Raw genomic sequence first — 17,904 nt, 5'->3', positions numbered from 1 at the left:
CATCCAACAGTCGACAAAGATGACCGTTGGGTTCTGGAAGGTTTACGCCGTTGCAAAGAATGGTCTCCATTACAAACAACGTACGACGCCAGAAATCCAGACTTGCCGCTGCCGTACCGTGCCTTGCCTGAATGGAGAAGTCCGCCCTGCAAGGTTATTCCCCCCGATTCACCCATTTCTTTCGCCTCTGCCAGAAACCTAATTGATCATTATTTGCCTCTCCTAAATGCCCATCTCCATGCTATTTTCCTTATTCTTGAGCGCGCTTTCGGTGTCGTTAATGCTTCAAACACAAAACATGTCGTCGATATCTTTGTTCAATGCCAAGGCGCTTATCGGCACACTTTACCGATTCGCGACCCAGGGTCTGGTATGCCAAGATGCCCAGATGCCAAGTTTACCTTGTCCCGTTGTCGTTCGCGTGGTCTCCCGTCTCGGCGCCGAGATGATTGACTACAGGTAGGGAGAGCACGTGATTCGTATTCCCGTTGATCGGGTTTAACAGGCTTCAATTACAGTTGAAACCATAGATATCTACACATGTGAGATTGATTTAAACAATCGACATCCATGCACACCAACGCTCGACCCATTTGCTTCTCCATATTCTCCATTTACTTTATCTCGGAGGATCGAGATGGTGGGGAATTGGTCCGAACCAACTCTGCCCTTGAAAATCCCCCAGAAAATGGATGATGGACCCAGTATTCATTCAACAGTGCTGAGATGATCGACTTTGTCGAGATACAGTCGGACCGAGTAGGTTTATGTTAGTGATGCTTCTTGGAAGGCTTTGCCTCTTTGCATTGATACACATGATGGTCGTGACAAACCATTACGGCGTTTTCGCCCCTGAAATCTCTATCAAATTATTCCTCTGCACTTTATAAGTTTTGTCGTAAATGGGACAATTAAATGATCAATATTCCTCAAACAGGATCAGTATTGTATTTGAATATTCGAATCTTCGAGTATGTCTAAACTATTCCAAATACTCACAAGAGTCAAGACAGTGCCGTCCAACCTTTGAGCAATTTCTTACGAAGTACAGCATAAATATGAGCTTTATTCCGAGATATTAGATATTCCCTGTTAAACTGATAACTTCTTACAGATTCAAGTACGGCCTTTCTTTTTACAAATGACTGAGGAAGATAGTCATTGTGTAAGCGCTTGTGAGTTGTGACTCCGTCCAGTATTTGCCTATGATTGAGCTGCATGCAGTCTCACAATATGTTCTTTAAAATACCCAAGAATTAATTAACTACGACAGCTGGCTCCATTAATTCGAAGGCCAATTTGGTACGACTTACACTTCCTCTGATTGACATATCATGAGCCCGTCGTCCGAAAACTTACCTTCGATAGACACTCCCACATGTTGCACGATATCTGCAGTTGAATCATCTTGAAGTAAATAAATGCCAGTATTATTTGAAGTCAATTCATGCCAAGTTCAAGGACTGGTCTCCGTTCCGACCATAGCAATAATGCGTGACAAGCATTGACAAGAGAAATATCTGTTCAACCGGAACAGCCACCATGCCCCTAATCCAAAGTAGTTTAGACACAATCTTATGGTAACTTCGAAGAAAATATCAATTCTCGAGTATGAGTCCCGGGCTAATATCTGGTTTGTTCGTTTGAAATTTCATACGTGAATTCACGAAATCCAGGTGCGGTCTATCATGATGCTCGGGGCAGCCGTTATCCTAGCTGATGTCTCAAAGCTATCTTCTACCAGCCTCATGATAGGTGATCACTAGTATCATATGTTATCATGAGAACTGACGATCTCAAGCGAGGAGGCTTCGAATAGACGCAGTGGTGTCGCCATTTGTGCTTGTAGTGGAACCGCTACTCGAGTAAATCCGCTTTAAAGCCGACATTGGTTCAGGAACAAGCTCGGTTCGGCGACACTTTATCCCATCTTGGCCTTGCCCACCAATCAGCGACTGGACCCTGACGACGCTGCTTCAGGGGATGAGTTTAGTTACAGATAGCTGTCCTTTCTGATTGCGGCTGTCAGCGCAACGAAGCGACGACATCGAGAATTCCCAATTTCGTTCACCAACAAATTCCCGGTCGACTCTCGAACGAATCCCTCAAGACCACTGAAACCGGTTCCAATTGGTTTCCAGTCCTTCGACCGTTATTTCACCGAGGCATGCGGCAATAGGCTCAAATACCTTTGCGCATTTGCTGTTGATCAAGTGGCTCTCGACCATAATTTGCGACGGGACCGATTTCGCGACGTCACAACATCGAAACAGCTTTCATTGTATATATTCGAGCTAGCGGGACTAGAAGACTTTTGCAACAATGATGAATGGAATGGAAAAGTCAGATTATGACGAGGACAGGTTTGGTCCTAAGGAGGGAAGCTTGGTCAGCGCTTTCGATGCATTCCGTATGTCTCTCATTGCTGCTGGCTTTATGTTCGCGCTAACTTTTGACAGCCAAATCGAAGCCGCAATACATCCAACGAACATCGGGAGGTGGAAAATGGACAGTCGCCGTGTCTATCATCTCACTTGTCCTCATCTGGGGCGAACTCGGTCGCTGGTGGCGTGGCGCAGAGTCTCACAACTTCGAAGTCGAGGCTGGTGTTTCGCGAGAGCTTCAGATCAACATGGACATCGTGGTGAAGATGAACTGCGACGATATCCATGTTAATGTCCAGGATGCGTCTGGCGATCATATCCTAGCTGCTAAGCGTCTCAAGGCTGATAGGACACTCTGGAGTCAATGGGTCGACAACAAGGGCATGCACAAGCTCGGGCGGGATAGCCAAGGCCGCGTCAACACTGGCTCTGGATATAACGAGTTGGGATATGAAGATGAGGGTTTCGGCGAGGAGCACGTTCACGATATTGTTGCGCTTGGCAAGAAGAGGGCCAAGTGGGCAAAGACACCCAAGTTCAGGGGCAATGCCGACAGCTGTCGTATCTATGGAAGTTTGGACTTGAACAAGGTGCAGGGTGATTTCCATATCACTGCGCGAGGCCATGGTTATCGGGGTAATGGCGAGCATCTCGACCACAGCAGTAAGTTCGCGAATTGTAGTCCATATCGTGTGCTAACCAGTCACAGAGTTCAACTTCTCGCACATCATTTCGGAGCTTTCATACGGCCCATTCTACCCGTCGCTGGTCAACCCTCTCGACGGCACCGTCAACACAGCTCCCGACAACTTCCACAAGTTTCAATACTACCTCTCTGTTGTGCCTACTGTGTATAGCGTCAACTCAAAGTCCATCCTTACCAACCAATATGCTGTTACCGAGCAGAGTAAGGCGGTGGACGAGCGATATATCCCTGGTATTTTCTTCAAGTACGATATCGAGCCAATCCTGTTGACCGTTCACGAGAGCCGCGACGGCATCATTAGCCTGTTGGTCAAGGTCATCAACATCATGAGTGGTGTTCTCGTTGCTGGACACTGGGGTTTCACAATCAGCGATTGGATCCACGATGTGATCGGTCGACGACGTCGCAGTAACGGTGGTGTTGGTGTTTTGGGAACCAAGGAGGGCTTTGATCAGTAGATGGATGGATAAGGAATACAAGCATGTAGCATACAGCGCTGATACAGAGCCAAGCAGAAGGAGTTATGGCTTGGGGTTATATACAACTGATTTATGGAGTTTAGGTTAAAACATGGGAATTCGGGTTTAGCATAAGAGAATTGATAACAGATTTGCATAAACCAGTAGCCAATGTTTGTGAATTGGCCAAGATGTTCAGTTTGACTACCCTGTAAAGCACTCGGTGATAATTCGTCTGGTCGAAGCAAGGATGCATTATTGAATGTGGCTTAAAAGAGCGCAAAGCCAAACGCCTCTTCTCTACAACAAAGAACCAATCCTTGTATTCTCCATCCCTGGAGTTAAAGTGCTTTTGCCCGATCTCATAAGACTGTCGTGTTGAAAACGCCGCCATGCTGATATGGGAAAAGGCAGAAGCATGGAACATTCCAGTCATGAGAACACCACGGAACTACGGAAAAGCCCATCAGACGGAGACCCTTCTCGACGATGGTAGTGCGTGGAATAAGGCTGTCAGCATCTGATTGTGCATGTGGTCTTGTGAAAGAGAGTCTGGTGACTCAAACCCTGAAGAGACCGCGTAATCAATTGACCTTGAAAAGCGGAGCCTGATGACTCTGGAAATGTCTTTCCTGATTATTTGTTTTTTATGGTTTTTTTTATTACTGTTAATAATGGGATGGACCTTGGCTGAGGTGAGGTGACTCCGCTGGTAAGAATAAGAACCAAGATGTTGATCGTTGATGGGTCAAGGGTTTTAAGAGGTGGGGTTCTTCCATTAAAAGCCTATGACGACACCGGCGACAGCAGTCCGAGTGGAGACCTGGACTTGTTCATGATGATGCATGCTCAAGCATATTGATTCGCACGAGATTGACCAAGGTTCACGGTTCGGCACGTCCAGTCTCTAGGTAAGGAAATGGAAAGCTTCGTCGCCTCATTCTTTTCATTCCTCGAGTTCTAGGAAATGTCCCTGTCGATGAAGAACTGGGCCTTGGTTTGAGGGGTGCTCCTTAGATCCCGAGATGGAGGGTAACCCCATGCGAGTTTGGTCTTTGTCTTTTGACTTTTCAAGTTTGTTGGGGTTTTAATTGAGACGAGAGACAAGGCGGGATAGGCCTGGGTCTATTTAACTCGAGACGGGCATTTACATGAACCGTTTGGTGTAACAAGGGTTGAAAGAGACGGAACAAAGAGTATATTCGACGACTATTGGGTACTAGATATTGGATGCTTGTTTGCATTTTGAGTAAATGCGTTTGGTGAGGCTCTGTGCCCAACTCGACTGGACTGGATGGACAAGATATTCTTGATATCGTCTGTGGATCTTCGAATCGTATTTCGGGCATAAATGATCCCTGACAGTTGAGCCTTTCAACATTCAAGAAACTGCCCGAGATAACCCAGAAAAGAACCATTCTCTTCTCCCCAAGACTACAGATTCTATCTGAGGTTGCATTGAAGTTGACTCTACTAAAGGCCTGATTGGCTTCGGTCTCAGAACGCCCAGCATCAGCCGGGCAGAACAAGAGACCTTCTGCCACCCATCACGATATCTCGCCCAATCCCGTGCCATGCTCTACTGCACAAGCAGCATCATCTTCCATCATAGCCACAGCAGGCTTTCTTTCCCAACCCCTGTCAGAAAAGCCGTCCACTGAAGTTTAAGGGCTCCACGCACACTCACACGCTGGAGCTGGGCACTGATGTCCATGCCCATGCCCACGCTAACTGCGCCTGGATGAATCAGAATCAAAGCCCAGCCATTCATTCCGGGTACCCAGTTCCTTTCTTCTCTCAGCAGGTTCCGTCATAGCTCATCTTGGTTACTTCCCAGCTTTTCCCCCTCCACCAGACCACTTCTCTCCCGTCCCCTTCTTCCTCATACAAACATACAAACAACAAACCTAGATTTCGCTGTTGATTTCTCGTTAGGCGTTTTCTATACTAAACCTTTGGATTTACTTCCATTTTTTACGAAATTCCCTCTTTTGGATCCTCATAACTTTATCGCACAGCCCTATACCCCACCTGTGACACCCCGCGATGGGTGACGTCTACAGAGAGTCTCGCGTCTATCGTGAGAGGGACTGGGAGCGAGACGATGGCTCTTCAGACGACGAGCGCTATCGCAAAACCACAATCAGACGATACAAGGTCGCACCAAGCAGGTCTGATCGCTTCGAACGAGGTTCCGAATTTGATGATGGACGTTCCCATTTCTCCCGCTATGGTCGCTCCTCTGGCGACTTAGCTGAACACGACCGACGCTCTTTCGTCCCGGATCGCCCTCGCTCTGCCTTTGAAGGAGCTCCCTCTCATGCTAGTTTTCACGAGGACCGTGGTCGAGACACGGCTCCCCGAAGCTACGTTTACGAAAAGGAGACTGAACGAGAGACTTATCCTCCTCCGCCCCCGCCTATGCCAATGCCTGCGCCTTCTCAGGTTGGAGATCGATCTCGTGCGCCAGCTTTCGTAGAGACCAAGGAAGTTGAGCGTGACTGGGACCGACGATCTCGCTTTGACGCTTTGTTCGACGATGATGTCAAGGTTGAGAACCAAATGGTCAGGACTGAGCGCCGAGATAACGGCGAATACCGCGTTGAGAAGCGTGTTGAGGAACATATCGACGACACCCATGGATGCGACGTTGAGCGATACCGCAAGGAGACGGAATACTACACCCCTTACGACCCACCGCCTCCTCCAGCTCCCGTAATCATTCGACAGCGCGCGCCTGAACCCCAAAAGATCATTGTTCAAGAAGCTCCTCCCCCGGCTCCAGTCATCGTTTCTCCTCGCCAGCAACAGCAGCCTGGTGTAGTTGTCATTCGCGAGAGAGAGCCTGAAAGACAACAGGTTGTAGTCAGGAGGGAGCATCGGGAGCACCGACACGAGCACCGACATCGCCCTTCGGAGGAGGAGTACTACTATCGCCACGAGCACCGCGACTCCCGTGGAGACCGTGACTACGCCATTGAGCGATATGACCGCAGACGTCGTGACCACGGCTATCACAGTGATGACGATGATTATTACGTCCGACGCAAGGTTATTCGTCGCCGCGAGGGCAGCGAAAGTCCCCACCACAAGCGACACCTGGCCGAGGGCGCTCTCGCGGGTGCGGGTGTCACAGCTCTTCTCAACAGTCGCCGCGACAGCTACGGTGAACTGCCCGAAAACCGCGGCCGCAAGGTCATTGCTGGAGCTGCTCTTGGCGCTCTTGGCACTGAGGCTTTGCGCCGAGCTCGTAGCGCTTATGGCGATCGCTGGCATGGCGACGATGAGTCTCCCGACCGCTCCTCTCGACTAAAGCAGGGTCTCGGAATCGCTGCTGTTGCTCTAGCTGCTGCTGGTGCCGCTAAATACTACCAGTCCAATAAGATTGAAAAGGAGGAGGCGATTCGAGGCAGAAGCCGTCGTCGTGGTTATTACTCTGATGACTACTCGCGCTCTCGTTCGCGATCCATCATTCGAAAAACCACGACGACAAAGAGCACTAGCCGCGGCAGCCGTCGTCGTAGTTTGTCGACGGCAGCCAAGGCAGCTCTAGGAACTGTTGCTGCTGCAGGTATTGCCAAGCACATTCGCAATAGGTCCAAGTCATCTCGAGGCCGCAGCAGTAGTAGGTCAAGCAGCTCGCGCAGCCGCAGCCGATCAAGGAGCCGCAGCAAGTCTAGACTTCGCCGCGGTGCCGAGATTGCTGGTGCAGCTGTCGCAGCCAAGGCTGCGCACCACGTTTGGAAGAAGCGCAAGGAAAAGAAGGATGGCAGTGACAGTAGCAGCGATGATGAGTACTACCGCCGAGGCCCCTCGAGAAGCCGGAGCAGGAGCAGGTCCAAGGCCAGATCCATTCGTTCAGAGCGCGGGACTGATCCTGAGCTAGGCCCCGTAGTTGAATACGGCACCGATCCCCTCGCGACGCAACCGCTAGCCTCAACGTCGCGAGGCTACGAATCCGAAGCGGAGGCAAGACGTCGACGCCGTAGACGACGCGACCGTAGTCGATCCGCGTCGTCTGCAGGATCCGACAATAACCGTAAACGCAGCAGAAGCCGACTCGGGGCCGCCGCAGCCGCAGGAGCTGCAGCCCTTGGTATCAAGGAATACAAGGATAAGAAGGACAGGGAGAAGAGAGAGCAGCGCTCTAGGGAACGACGACTCGAACTTGAACGAGAACGCGAGCGAGAAGATGAGCGAGACCGTCGTGGTCGAGCTACCAGATCTCCTTCGCGATCCCGATCCCGAAGTCGTTCCAGGAAACGTGAGCAGTCCTTGAGTGACCGTGACTGTGTTGACTGACCACTATGAAATAGGATTTGACGACTATGATGATCGTCGCCCTCGCTCACGCTCACCACCCATGGCTTCTGGTGGCGCTGGCTTCCCACCTTATCCTATGGATCCTACTCCTCCACCTGGAAACCCTTACACCAATATTCCGGATCGTTCTTCTGACTTCCAGCCGTACGTTCCTCAAGACTACACGGGCTACCCTCCGCCACCTCCTGGACCTCCTCGAGGACTTTCGACAGGACCCGCCAACTACCCACCGCCAGGACCTCCTGGGCCACCACCGCCCCCTCCTGGACCTCCGGGACCTCCACCGGCTGGCGGTCCAAGAGCGCCTGACAATGTGAGTAATCCTGTCCACAACCTTGGCTCAAGAGGCCTTGATGAGGGTGCGTCCGACCGTGCTGGGAGGGTTGTTGGCACAGGAGAAGAAACGGAAGCTGACTCTACAACAGATAGTCTAGACTCGTCTGATGAGGGCCAACCGGCCAAGTCGGTAGTGTTTGGCCCTTTGTCACCGAAGAGCTCTATGACAATGAGGCGACACCGTGAGGAAACAGCAGCCAAAGAAGAAAAGGAGAGACAGGAGCAGGAGGCTCATGACCTACTTCAAGGTCTTGTACCTGCAAGGCCACGTTCGAAGTCTACTCCTCCTGCTATGGAAATGGATGACTACTTTGGACAGAGACGCCGTCATCGAGATGATGACTCCAGCTCGGATGAGTCTGTCGAAGAACTACCTGACCGATTTGACAGACAGGGTAGGCCCCTGGATGGACGATCGAGTAGGAGCCGTGGTTGGACACGCAGACAAGGTGATTTTCAGTATAAACCCAGACATCGGGATGATTGGGACATCAAAGGTGCTTGGCAAGTAGCTGGAACAGACAGCCAAGCCGTGGATCAGCTCGTTCGTGGTGTCACTGGAGCACTTGAAGGTAAAGGCGGATGGCTTGGTCTAATTGGAAACATTCTTGGAGGACTACAAGAACCAGAGCAACGAGAGGCTATTGAAGACGGGGGTCACGAAAGAAGAAGACGCAGAAGGAGACACCGAGATTAACGACTTGACGACTGTGATTTTGGGAATGATTTCATTGGGTGGATATGATTAATGGTCTGCTTTTCCAGTTGAGCTTTATGATATGATGTTATGACTATTATACATTACGGCCGATATATAGAAACACGGTTTGATGTCCTTTTATATGATGTCCCCATTCCGTCTATGTTTTGTTTGTCGCTAACCTTTCCAAATGTAACCCTCTATATGCCTTGCGAAAGGTGATAATTTATAAGAAGACGTGATAACGGAGCCGCACTGCAGCTGAATAGCAATATTGATTAAGTATTGCTTGTGACTGAAGTGTGAGTTTTTGATGTATTATTTAGAGTGGAGTTTGTTGGAGAGCTGAAGCTCGATCCTTTGTATTACCTCGCTCGAACTGGGACGAATGATTGATGAGACAGGCATCTTGTTTTGAGAGTATCGTATGCATATGCATCTCGCTTCTTGTGACTGTCTTTGGCAGACATGGAAATATTATAAACCAATCAAGCAGCGCGAGCAACATCAGAACCATGCTCGCACATGCAGCTGTATTTAGCGACGTTCAAGACGCCGCCACATTTCCCGCAGAGGATAAGATACTTGTCCGTGTGATAGTCCGTGTCTTTAACAGTGACAAGGTCTGAGCGGGGAACTTCTATCACGTCTGGAGTCGACGTGCTGGGGGTGCTGTCTCCAGGAGTGTTTGTGGTGGTGGTTGAGTCTGAACTTGACATGTTCTAAGGAGTGGTCACTGTCATGATTGTCAAGGAGAGAAGAAGGAAAAAAGGGAAAGGGAAAGAGGGGAAAAAGAAGAAAAAGGCGAGATGTGATTGATTGCATTGAGATTTATATAGTTATCTGATGGGCGCTGCTGTTAGGCTGTGATGGCTTCATTTATGGAGAGGTCTAAGCCACATTAGTTAGAACAAGGATGTTGTAGAAGTTTCGCTTAAGCTTCAAGATATAGTTGATTGGAGGATTGGTTCTTTTCGGTATGTGATTGTATGATATGAGGTTCTGACTTTTGTGAGATTGCTGGATTGTTCTGGGTGTTTCCTTGTAAGTCGATGTTACATTCTGTGGGGCACGTCATTACCACCGTCAGTTACTGGAGGTTTTGTTCCGGTTCCTGGATCTTACCCCAACAGACCCTTAAGCATCTTGTAACCGATACTTTAAAACACATTTCCATAACGTCTATAATATTCTGAAACATGCCATTGGTATCCTTTCGTATCGACACTAATATATATAGCCCCCTTCTTATAAATCATACAACTAACTCCTCATCCTCGACGCCGATCACCTTTTACTCATTATAACTCGTCTCTAGTGTGCGCTGGCTCTGGTCGTCCGCTGTCTTTATGTAGATCGACGCCGCTCTTGAGTCGCCACTTCTCCCAGAGGCTCCAGAAATCGCTTTCCATGTTGGAGTCCATCTGATCGGGCAGGACGACTGCGTACTCGACGTATAGGTTTCCGAACTCGGTCTTGTGGTACACGCTGTCGCCATCCTCGTGCCAGATGGGCATACCTTCTCCAGCCACAGTCTCGACATGGCCGGGCTGGATGACCTTACCGCGGGGTCGACTTAACCGCACGACGTGGTTATCAAGATGAGTGAGGTTGCGAGTCCAGCCGCCCATCCAGGCTTCCCGGAGAGAGAGAACCTCGGTCCAGTACAGATCATTACCCTTGCGACGGAAGAATGCGCCATCCGCCTTATCGGGATTATTGTCATATGATGGAGCCCTCTCAGATAATGTCACCAACAAGTCGCCAGGGACCCAATCAGGACTCTCATCAGCTTCGTTCTCGTAGACAACGCGGGAGTCGCGAGCAGCTCCACGCTGGACGTTGAGTTGAACAGTCGTCGCCTTCCTCTCAACCCGTTCACCCTGGCAGACCTTGCACTTGTGCTTGATGTTCTTGCCCCTACCGCCACAAGCATCGCATCTTTGCTGAAACTGCTGAAACATTCCAGGAGCGAGCTGGCGCTTCACGATGCGTACACCATGGCCGCCACAAGTATGACAGGTATCAACTTGTCCATCTGCGCTTCCAGTGCCTTCGCAAGCTTCACAGATGTGTTGCTTCTGCCAGGAGAACTCGGTTGTGGCGCCGTTATAAAAGTCGCGGAGGGAGATTTCGACACGGACTTCGACATTGTGTCCTCGGGGTTCGCTAGATGCTCGTCCGAAGTGGCCGTGACCACCGAAAAAGCGGCTGAAGAGATCGAAGGGATCATGACCACCACCACCACCTCCTCCTTGGCGGCGCTGTTGAACACCCTCGTGGCCGTATTGGTCGTAGACTTTGCGCATTTCCTCGTCGCTCAAGACATCGTAGGCTTCGGAAACTTCGACGAACTTATCGTGTGCTGTATCGTCGCCACTGGAAGAGGTCAGTATTAGAAATCAAGCAGAGGGTGGATGGAGGGGCATACGGATTCTTGTCTGGATGGAACTTCTTCGACAATTGACGATATGCTTGCTTTAATTCCTTCTTCCCTGCTTGCCTGTCTACACCGAGAACCTGCACAACTGTTAGAATCTGCCTGTTTATGGGCATATGGGAATTGTTGTACCTTGTAATAGTCTTGGGCGCATACAGCTAGCTGGACCAGAGCTAGAAGGACCACGAGGGCCGCTGTATGGAATAACATCTTCTCTCTCTTCCTGCAGATATAAAAAAGAAAAAGCAAAAGAAAAAGATGGAAAGAGACTTTATATAAGCAACCTGCCGACCTGAGTGGTAAAGAAGGACAGACCTCGAGGTGTTGCGAGGGAAAAGGAGGGTGAGTTGACTCGATCGAGAACGGACAAAGAAAGTCGCCTGAACCTCGAAACACCAGCGTGTTATCAAGTGCTACACTTTTTGGGACAGTAGCAAGCTTATCAGTAAACCCCTGCCAAGTGGCCGCTTATCGAGAGTATATGACTGGTCCTGAGGCTTGGCTAACTGTCGGATTATGCTTTCTCCGTTGTCAAGTATAATGTCACACCTAGCTCTTTAGCCTCACGGTACAGTTTACTCAGAAGAGCCATTCACTTATGGAGATCAAGGAGCATCATCCCGTGATGGGTCTATAACTCACCTGTCAAAGTTTCCAGCATGGCTTTGTAAGCTTGAGAAACTCGCCCCTGTCTGTCCGGTACTTGGTAAAACCTTTTGGCTGGCTGCAAACTCCCAGTTTGATAGCGATACCTAAATTCAAATAAGTTACTCATGAACTGAGTCCTAAATCTATCCTAATGTTTATAGGGACACTGGATTTTGATGCCTCACCATCGACCTCGCTCGCTGCCTGTTGCTTCCAACCAGTGAAAGTGCGAGACTCGACCCTTGGTGACAGAGATCTTTAGTCTTTGGCCACCCCACAAGCCCGGGGACAAACAGGGAATAACTTTTGCTTAAAGCATTCATGGTAGCAACATCTACGTAGATACATGACTCCCCTCATGAGGCAGGAACCCTCGAGAGCTTCATGTAGAATGCCAAAATAAACTCATCAAAAGCCATCACAAGTTCTTGATAATCTACTACCTAAACCCTTTTGTCCCTTAGGACCAAGTGCCTAAACTGCAAAAAAGTTTAGGTAAGTTAAGTGTAACTTTTGAACCTTTAGACTACACTGTTATTACCAGTAACAGCCCCAGCTAGCAAACACGTCAATTCTATCATAGGCACCTAACAAGGCAACCAAACTTAATAAGTATCTGCATATGTATAAGGTAAGACCCCTTCCATCCTGTCTTTGACAATGATTCAAGCTCCGAGGAGTCACGTGACCTACTTCCTCTAAAGCTCCCAGACCCACCTATTTCCACTTCAATTCGACAACAAACACATCATGAGCGCCAAACGCTATGCTTTTCTCCCGATGGAGGAGGCGGGAGAGGAGAAGGGGGAGTCATCGAAGCAGTCCGCGAAGCAACCCTCGAAAAAAAGGAAGACCGAAGATACTGCTGCACGGAATAAGGCGGCGCTACCTGATATTCGAGAACGATCGCGACAAGAATACCTCAAGAAAAGAGAGGCCGAACGACTTGCTCTCTTGCGAAAGCAGGTTGCAGAAGAGACGGATGAGTTGAAGAGCGGCGTGCGACTCTCGGAGAAGGAGAAGGCCGAATTTGCCAAGAACAGAGAGATCCTGCGCCTGGCCGAAGAACGACTCAATATTGACGACCATCGAGATGGATACTACATGCCCGAGGACTACATTACCGAGAAGGGACGACTCGATCGAAAGAAGAAGGAAGAGGCACTCTATAAGCGACACGTTGAAAAGGACCAGTTCGGGCGAGAGAAATTTGTTACTGAGCATGAAGAATGGGAACGGGAACAAACGACAAAGGTGAAAGCGCAAATCCAGCGCGCTGAACGAGAGAACAACGATTACGATCTTGTTATGGATGAATCACAATATATTCAGTGGAAATCGGACGCCAAACTGCCTGGCGACGGTCGAACATTGACCAAAGATCAACAAGCCGTGCTGGCGCAGATCGACGCAGCCGAGAAGAAGGTACTATCAATACAGGAGACACGAAAGAGTTTGCCCATTTACCAATATCGAGATGAATTCCTCGCTGCACTGGAGCAGTATCAAGTTCTTGTCATTGTTGGAGAGACTGGTAGTGGAAAGACGACTCAGCTACCACAATATCTCCACGAGGCGGGTTATACCAAGAACGGCATGAAAGTGGGATGTACACAACCTCGGCGAGTGGCCGCCATGAGTGTAGCAGCTCGTGTAGCCGACGAAGTTGGCGTCAAAGTCGGTAACGAGGTCGGATACACGATTCGATTCGAAGACTGCACCAGCGACAAGACTATCCTCAAGTATATGACTGATGGAATGTTGTTAAGAGAATTCATGACAGACCCAGGGCTCTCAGGCTATTCAGCGCTGATGATCGACGAAGCTCACGAACGTACCGTACATACCGATATCCTCTTGTCATTAATCAAGGATCTCTCGAGATCGCGACCTGATTTGAAGCTGCTGATTTCGTCAGCTACCATGAACGCCGAGAGGTTCGCACAGTATTTCGATGATGCACCTATCTTCAATATTCCTGGTCGACGATATCCAGTCGATATTTACTACACACCTGCTCCCGAAGCGAATTACCTGGCTGCGGCCATCACGACAACATTCCAGATCCATACATCCCAACCCCAGGGTGATATTCTGATCTTCTTGACTGGTCAAGACGAAATTGAAGCCGCTGAGCTCGAAATTTCCCAAACAGCAAAAAAGCTCGGCAACCGCATCAAAGAACTTGTTATCTGCCCAATCTACGCAAATCTTCCCTCGGAGTTACAATCCAAGATCTTCGAACCTACACCAGACGGGGCTCGAAAGGTAGTGCTGGCTACCAACATTGCCGAAACCAGTTTGACCATTGATGGAATTGTCTATGTTATTGATCCAGGCTATGTGAAGGAAAACGTCTACAATCCCGCCACCGGCATGTCGAACTTGGTTGTTGTTCCTTGCTCGAGAGCTTCTGCGAACCAGCGAAGTGGTCGAGCCGGTCGTGTTGGCCCAGGAAAGTGTTTCCGTCTATATACAAAGTTCGCATACATGAACGAAATGGACGAATCAACTACACCAGAAATCCAGCGAACAAACCTGAACGGTGTCGTGCTTCAACTAAAGTCCTTGGGCATTAACGAACTCCTCGACTTCGAGTTCATGGATCCTCCGCCAACAGAAGCTCTTATTGGCGCGCTGAATCAGTTATTCGCTTTGCAAGCATTGAACCATCGTGGGGAGTTGACTAAGATTGGCCGTCAAATGGCCGAATTCCCTACAGACCCTATGCTGGCCAAGGCCGTATTAGCTGCCGACAAGGAGGGCTGCGTCGAGGAGGTCCTATCCATCGTTTCGATGCTTGGTGAAGCCTCCGCGCTGTTCTTCCGACCCAAGGACAAGAAAATCCACGCAGATAGCGCCCGAAACCGATTCACAATCAAGGACGGTGGTGATCATATAACGCTCCTCAATATTTGGAACCAATGGGTTGACAGCGACTTCTCCCCCATCTGGGCGAAGGAGAATTTCCTTCAACAACGTTCTCTCACAAGGGCACGCGATGTTCGCGATCAACTGGAAAAGTTATGCGAAAGAGTCGAAGTTGCCCCCTCTACGTGTGGTGCCACCAACCTTCGCCCGATTAAACGCGCCATCACATCAGGCTTCTTCCCCAACGCTGCACGACTGCAGAAAAGCGGTGATGGTTACAGAACAGTCAAAAACAACACATCTGTGTGGATCCACCCCAGCAGCGTTCTGATGTCCGTCGACCCGCCTGAGAAGATGGTGGTTTATTTTGAGCTTGTGCAGACGACCAAGGAATATATGCGTAGTGTTATGCCGATTGAGCCAAGGTGGCTAACGGAGTTGGCACCGCATTTTCACAAAAAGAAGGATATTGAGGAGATGGAGGAGAAGAAAATGCCAAAGCAAAGTCAACGTTAATAGTTATCACGGTGGTACATTCCGGTCATATAATTTACAAGTTTTGGGAGCATTTATGAAAGCTTAGGATCTTCATCCCGATGAATAATTTTTTAAAAGTCGTCTTCACTTTTACTACATTTACTGAATTTACCTGAGTATTCCCATTGTTAAGATAAAGGTCTTGCGTTTTCCTAAACTTCTATAAATATTCCGTTGCTTAAGATAAAGATCCTAAATCTCCTAAACTCATCTTAATCTTTTCATGGCTTAGGATTGAGGTCCTAAGTTTCCTTGCCTCCTTTAGTTGGCTTCTTCCGTTTCCTTATCAGGCACCCACTCGTAGAGAATGTCTGTTCTCATGGTGTATTTGATCCCCTTATGCACCGTTGCTCCTTCATGGAAAAGCCCTCTGTGTTGGAAGATGAGAACACTTCCAGTTTTGGGGTTTACGTCAACTCTCTTCTCTCCCTTCCTGTCAAGGAATGAAGTTGCACCACCTTCAAGTTCCGATGCTGGATCATTCTCAACAGAGTCATTGAGGTAAAGATGAACAGTGTAGAAAGTCTCAAACTCTTTGCCTGGGCCTTCAGTATAGTAGAAAGGACCGTCACAGTGGGCTGGAATATATTAGCTATGAACAAGAAGGCAGGTGGCTACACTTACGTTTGAAGAACTGTCCTGGTGAATACTTCAAGAACCTCATCCTCTCGTTGAACCGACTAAACACCCATTTCCCACCTTTCATATAAGGCTGCGGCGGCACCACAGCCAAAAGCTCCCGCAACCCTTCAGAAAGCATGCATCGCTCCCATAGGCGATCAACAACAGTCTGCTGATTCCATATAATCCTATCACTCTCCCTATACCCCGGTGCCGGAGCTTCCCATCCAGGACCAGCGCTTATCAAAGCAGGTTTCCAAGCCGGCGCACTCTCATCAGGCCTTGGAACCGACGCTTCAGCTAGGGAGAGAAGTTCTTTGCATTCTCCTGGTGAGAGGACATTGTCCAGCACGATAGCGGTGTGGCCATCGTACTGAGGAAGAGGAGAGTTTGCAAAGTCGATGGGATGAGTCGTTATTGGTTTTCCAGGCGGAGAAGAGAGAAAAGAATCAGGGATGAGAATGTCGTTTGATGTGTAGTCTACTTTGGTGAGCATGTTTTTGGAAGGGTCGCGTGGTTTGAGGAAGGATTGAGATGCAGGTTTGGAGGTGAGGCCTAGTTTTGAAGCGAGGTTGGATAACATTTTATAAGCACTGCAACAGGGGTATCTTGAGAGTATGAGAAATAAAATAAATGCTACTCTGAGAAGAGGAATATTGACGCCTATTAAGTAGATCTTTCTAAAAAGGCCAGTTTTATGACAAGATATTGGTGGTTTTACTGTTGGTGTTGCTGCCTGTGAGCTGGGATGGGAGGGAGTGGCTGTGTGGAGATCCAGCCACCCCAAGTCCTACGCCAGTGACAGTTAGGCTTTCACTATAAGTTAAGGCAGAGTACTGGCTAATACAAGGTAATGCTAGACTACTGAATTGAGGACAGATTGGCGATAGTGATACTTGGTTGGGTTGTGATGTTAATTTGGTAGCCTTGAAGGATCACAGTGTAAGTAATTTGGAAGCCTGTAGCCTGTGACAACCGACGAGATCAACCGGGTCAGCCAAGGCCAAAAATTTCAAAGACCCATTTGACGGATCGCTACGGCTAGGTCCGTTGAAATACGGATATGTGGCCATTGCTTGGCTCTAGAGTCATATAAGGCAGATTCTCGGGGTCATATGTTGATGAGCTAGAATGCAGCCTAGCTATGAACTGTAAGAACACATCGCATCAAAAGACGCGCATTGACTGAATATAATCAACCATTCTTGGCGCATTTTCAGTCGAGCAGATGTTTCAGTCTAGCTTGTATCGTACAAGACAAAAAATTGTTTTTGTATTATGTGCTAGTCCTCTAGGACTTTGAGGTGTCCGAGCCTTAGCATACCCAGTTGGCCATACAAAGTCATGTAGAGATTAGGTATAAGAGAAGGTAAACAAGTCTAGCTCAAGCAAAGGACCATAATAAGTTCCATCTATCCAAGATCTCGCTATGTGGAAAGGAAGTTGATGCAGGTGAGCAGTCTGTAGAAAAATGTTGTTTATGCGAGTAAAAAGTCTATGGGCAAACCCGTGAGAGCGGTGATGATGATCTGTGAGGTGACATCTTCAGTGTTGATTACAACAACATAAAAAGCATTGATAAGTGAGAGGGTCACTAAGTGGCGATCGAGGCAGAGTCATGGAGTGATAGAGAGGCAATCACACGGGAATAAGTTGCGTGATCTCGGAGCTGCTTTCTGCTTATTAACCCAAGCAAGCTTCTAGAAGAGGACGAAAGCGAAAAAAGAGATCTTGGCGATTCTTGGCTCAGATGTTAATTCCCGGCTTGGCCAGACTAGACTAGACTCGACCCATCCGGATGCCGAACATCACGAGAGGCTCTGCAACGTCTTCTCAACCTACAATATGTTCAAGAGGTCGACATGGGCAGTGTTGCCATT

At 48.8% G+C, this 17,904-nt stretch overlaps 5 protein-coding genes across 5 annotated transcripts; 3 read left to right on the top strand and 2 right to left on the bottom strand.

The window, feature by feature from the left end:
- The first annotated feature begins 2,015 nt into the window (after positions 1 to 2,015).
- Positions 2,016 to 3,710, top strand: FOBCDRAFT_33523 (endoplasmic reticulum vesicle transporter-domain-containing protein). Its single transcript, XM_031183474.3, has 3 exons — positions 2,016 to 2,410; positions 2,460 to 3,047; positions 3,094 to 3,710. Exons 1-3 carry the CDS (start codon positions 2,323 to 2,325, stop codon positions 3,546 to 3,548), a joined length of 1,131 nt encoding a protein of 376 aa, XP_031039116.1. The 5' UTR covers positions 2,016 to 2,322; the 3' UTR covers positions 3,549 to 3,710.
- A 1,884-nt stretch (positions 3,711 to 5,594) lies between these two features.
- FOBCDRAFT_292855 (uncharacterized protein) lies at positions 5,595 to 9,065 on the top strand (the record flags this gene model as incomplete). The annotated part of the gene is made up of 2 exons (XM_031183469.3): positions 5,595 to 7,812; positions 7,865 to 9,065. 2 exons carry the CDS (start codon positions 5,595 to 5,597, stop codon positions 8,902 to 8,904), a joined length of 3,258 nt encoding a protein of 1,085 aa, XP_031039111.2. The 3' UTR covers positions 8,905 to 9,065.
- Positions 9,066 to 10,208: 1,143 nt separating this feature from the next.
- Positions 10,209 to 11,557, bottom strand: FOBCDRAFT_134865 (uncharacterized protein; the record flags this gene model as incomplete). Its single annotated transcript, XM_031183468.2, has 3 exons — positions 10,209 to 11,286; positions 11,339 to 11,427; positions 11,480 to 11,557. The coding sequence occupies 3 exons, from the start codon at positions 11,555 to 11,557 to the stop codon at positions 10,209 to 10,211; spliced, it is 1,245 nt and encodes a 414-aa protein (XP_031039110.2).
- Positions 11,558 to 12,745: 1,188 nt separating this feature from the next.
- Positions 12,746 to 15,484, top strand: FOBCDRAFT_292853 (P-loop containing nucleoside triphosphate hydrolase protein; the record flags this gene model as incomplete). The annotated part of the gene is made up of 1 exon (XM_031183467.3): positions 12,746 to 15,484. One exon carries the CDS (start codon positions 12,746 to 12,748, stop codon positions 15,380 to 15,382), a length of 2,637 nt encoding a protein of 878 aa, XP_031039109.2. The 3' UTR covers positions 15,383 to 15,484.
- Positions 15,485 to 15,664: 180 nt separating this feature from the next.
- Positions 15,665 to 16,607, bottom strand: FOBCDRAFT_273783 (uncharacterized protein; the record flags this gene model as incomplete). The annotated part of the gene is made up of 2 exons (XM_031183466.3): positions 15,665 to 15,981; positions 16,028 to 16,607. The coding sequence occupies 2 exons, from the start codon at positions 16,605 to 16,607 to the stop codon at positions 15,665 to 15,667; spliced, it is 897 nt and encodes a 298-aa protein (XP_031039108.3).
- Positions 16,608 to 17,904: the final 1,297 nt, after the last annotated feature.

Source organism: Fusarium oxysporum, chromosome V (genome assembly GCF_013085055.1).
Source record: "Fusarium oxysporum Fo47 chromosome V, complete sequence".
Taxonomy (NCBI): Eukaryota; Fungi; Ascomycota; class Sordariomycetes; order Hypocreales; family Nectriaceae; genus Fusarium; species Fusarium oxysporum.
Note: the sequence above shows the minus strand (reverse complement) of the source record. Positions and strands in the feature narration are given on the sequence as shown.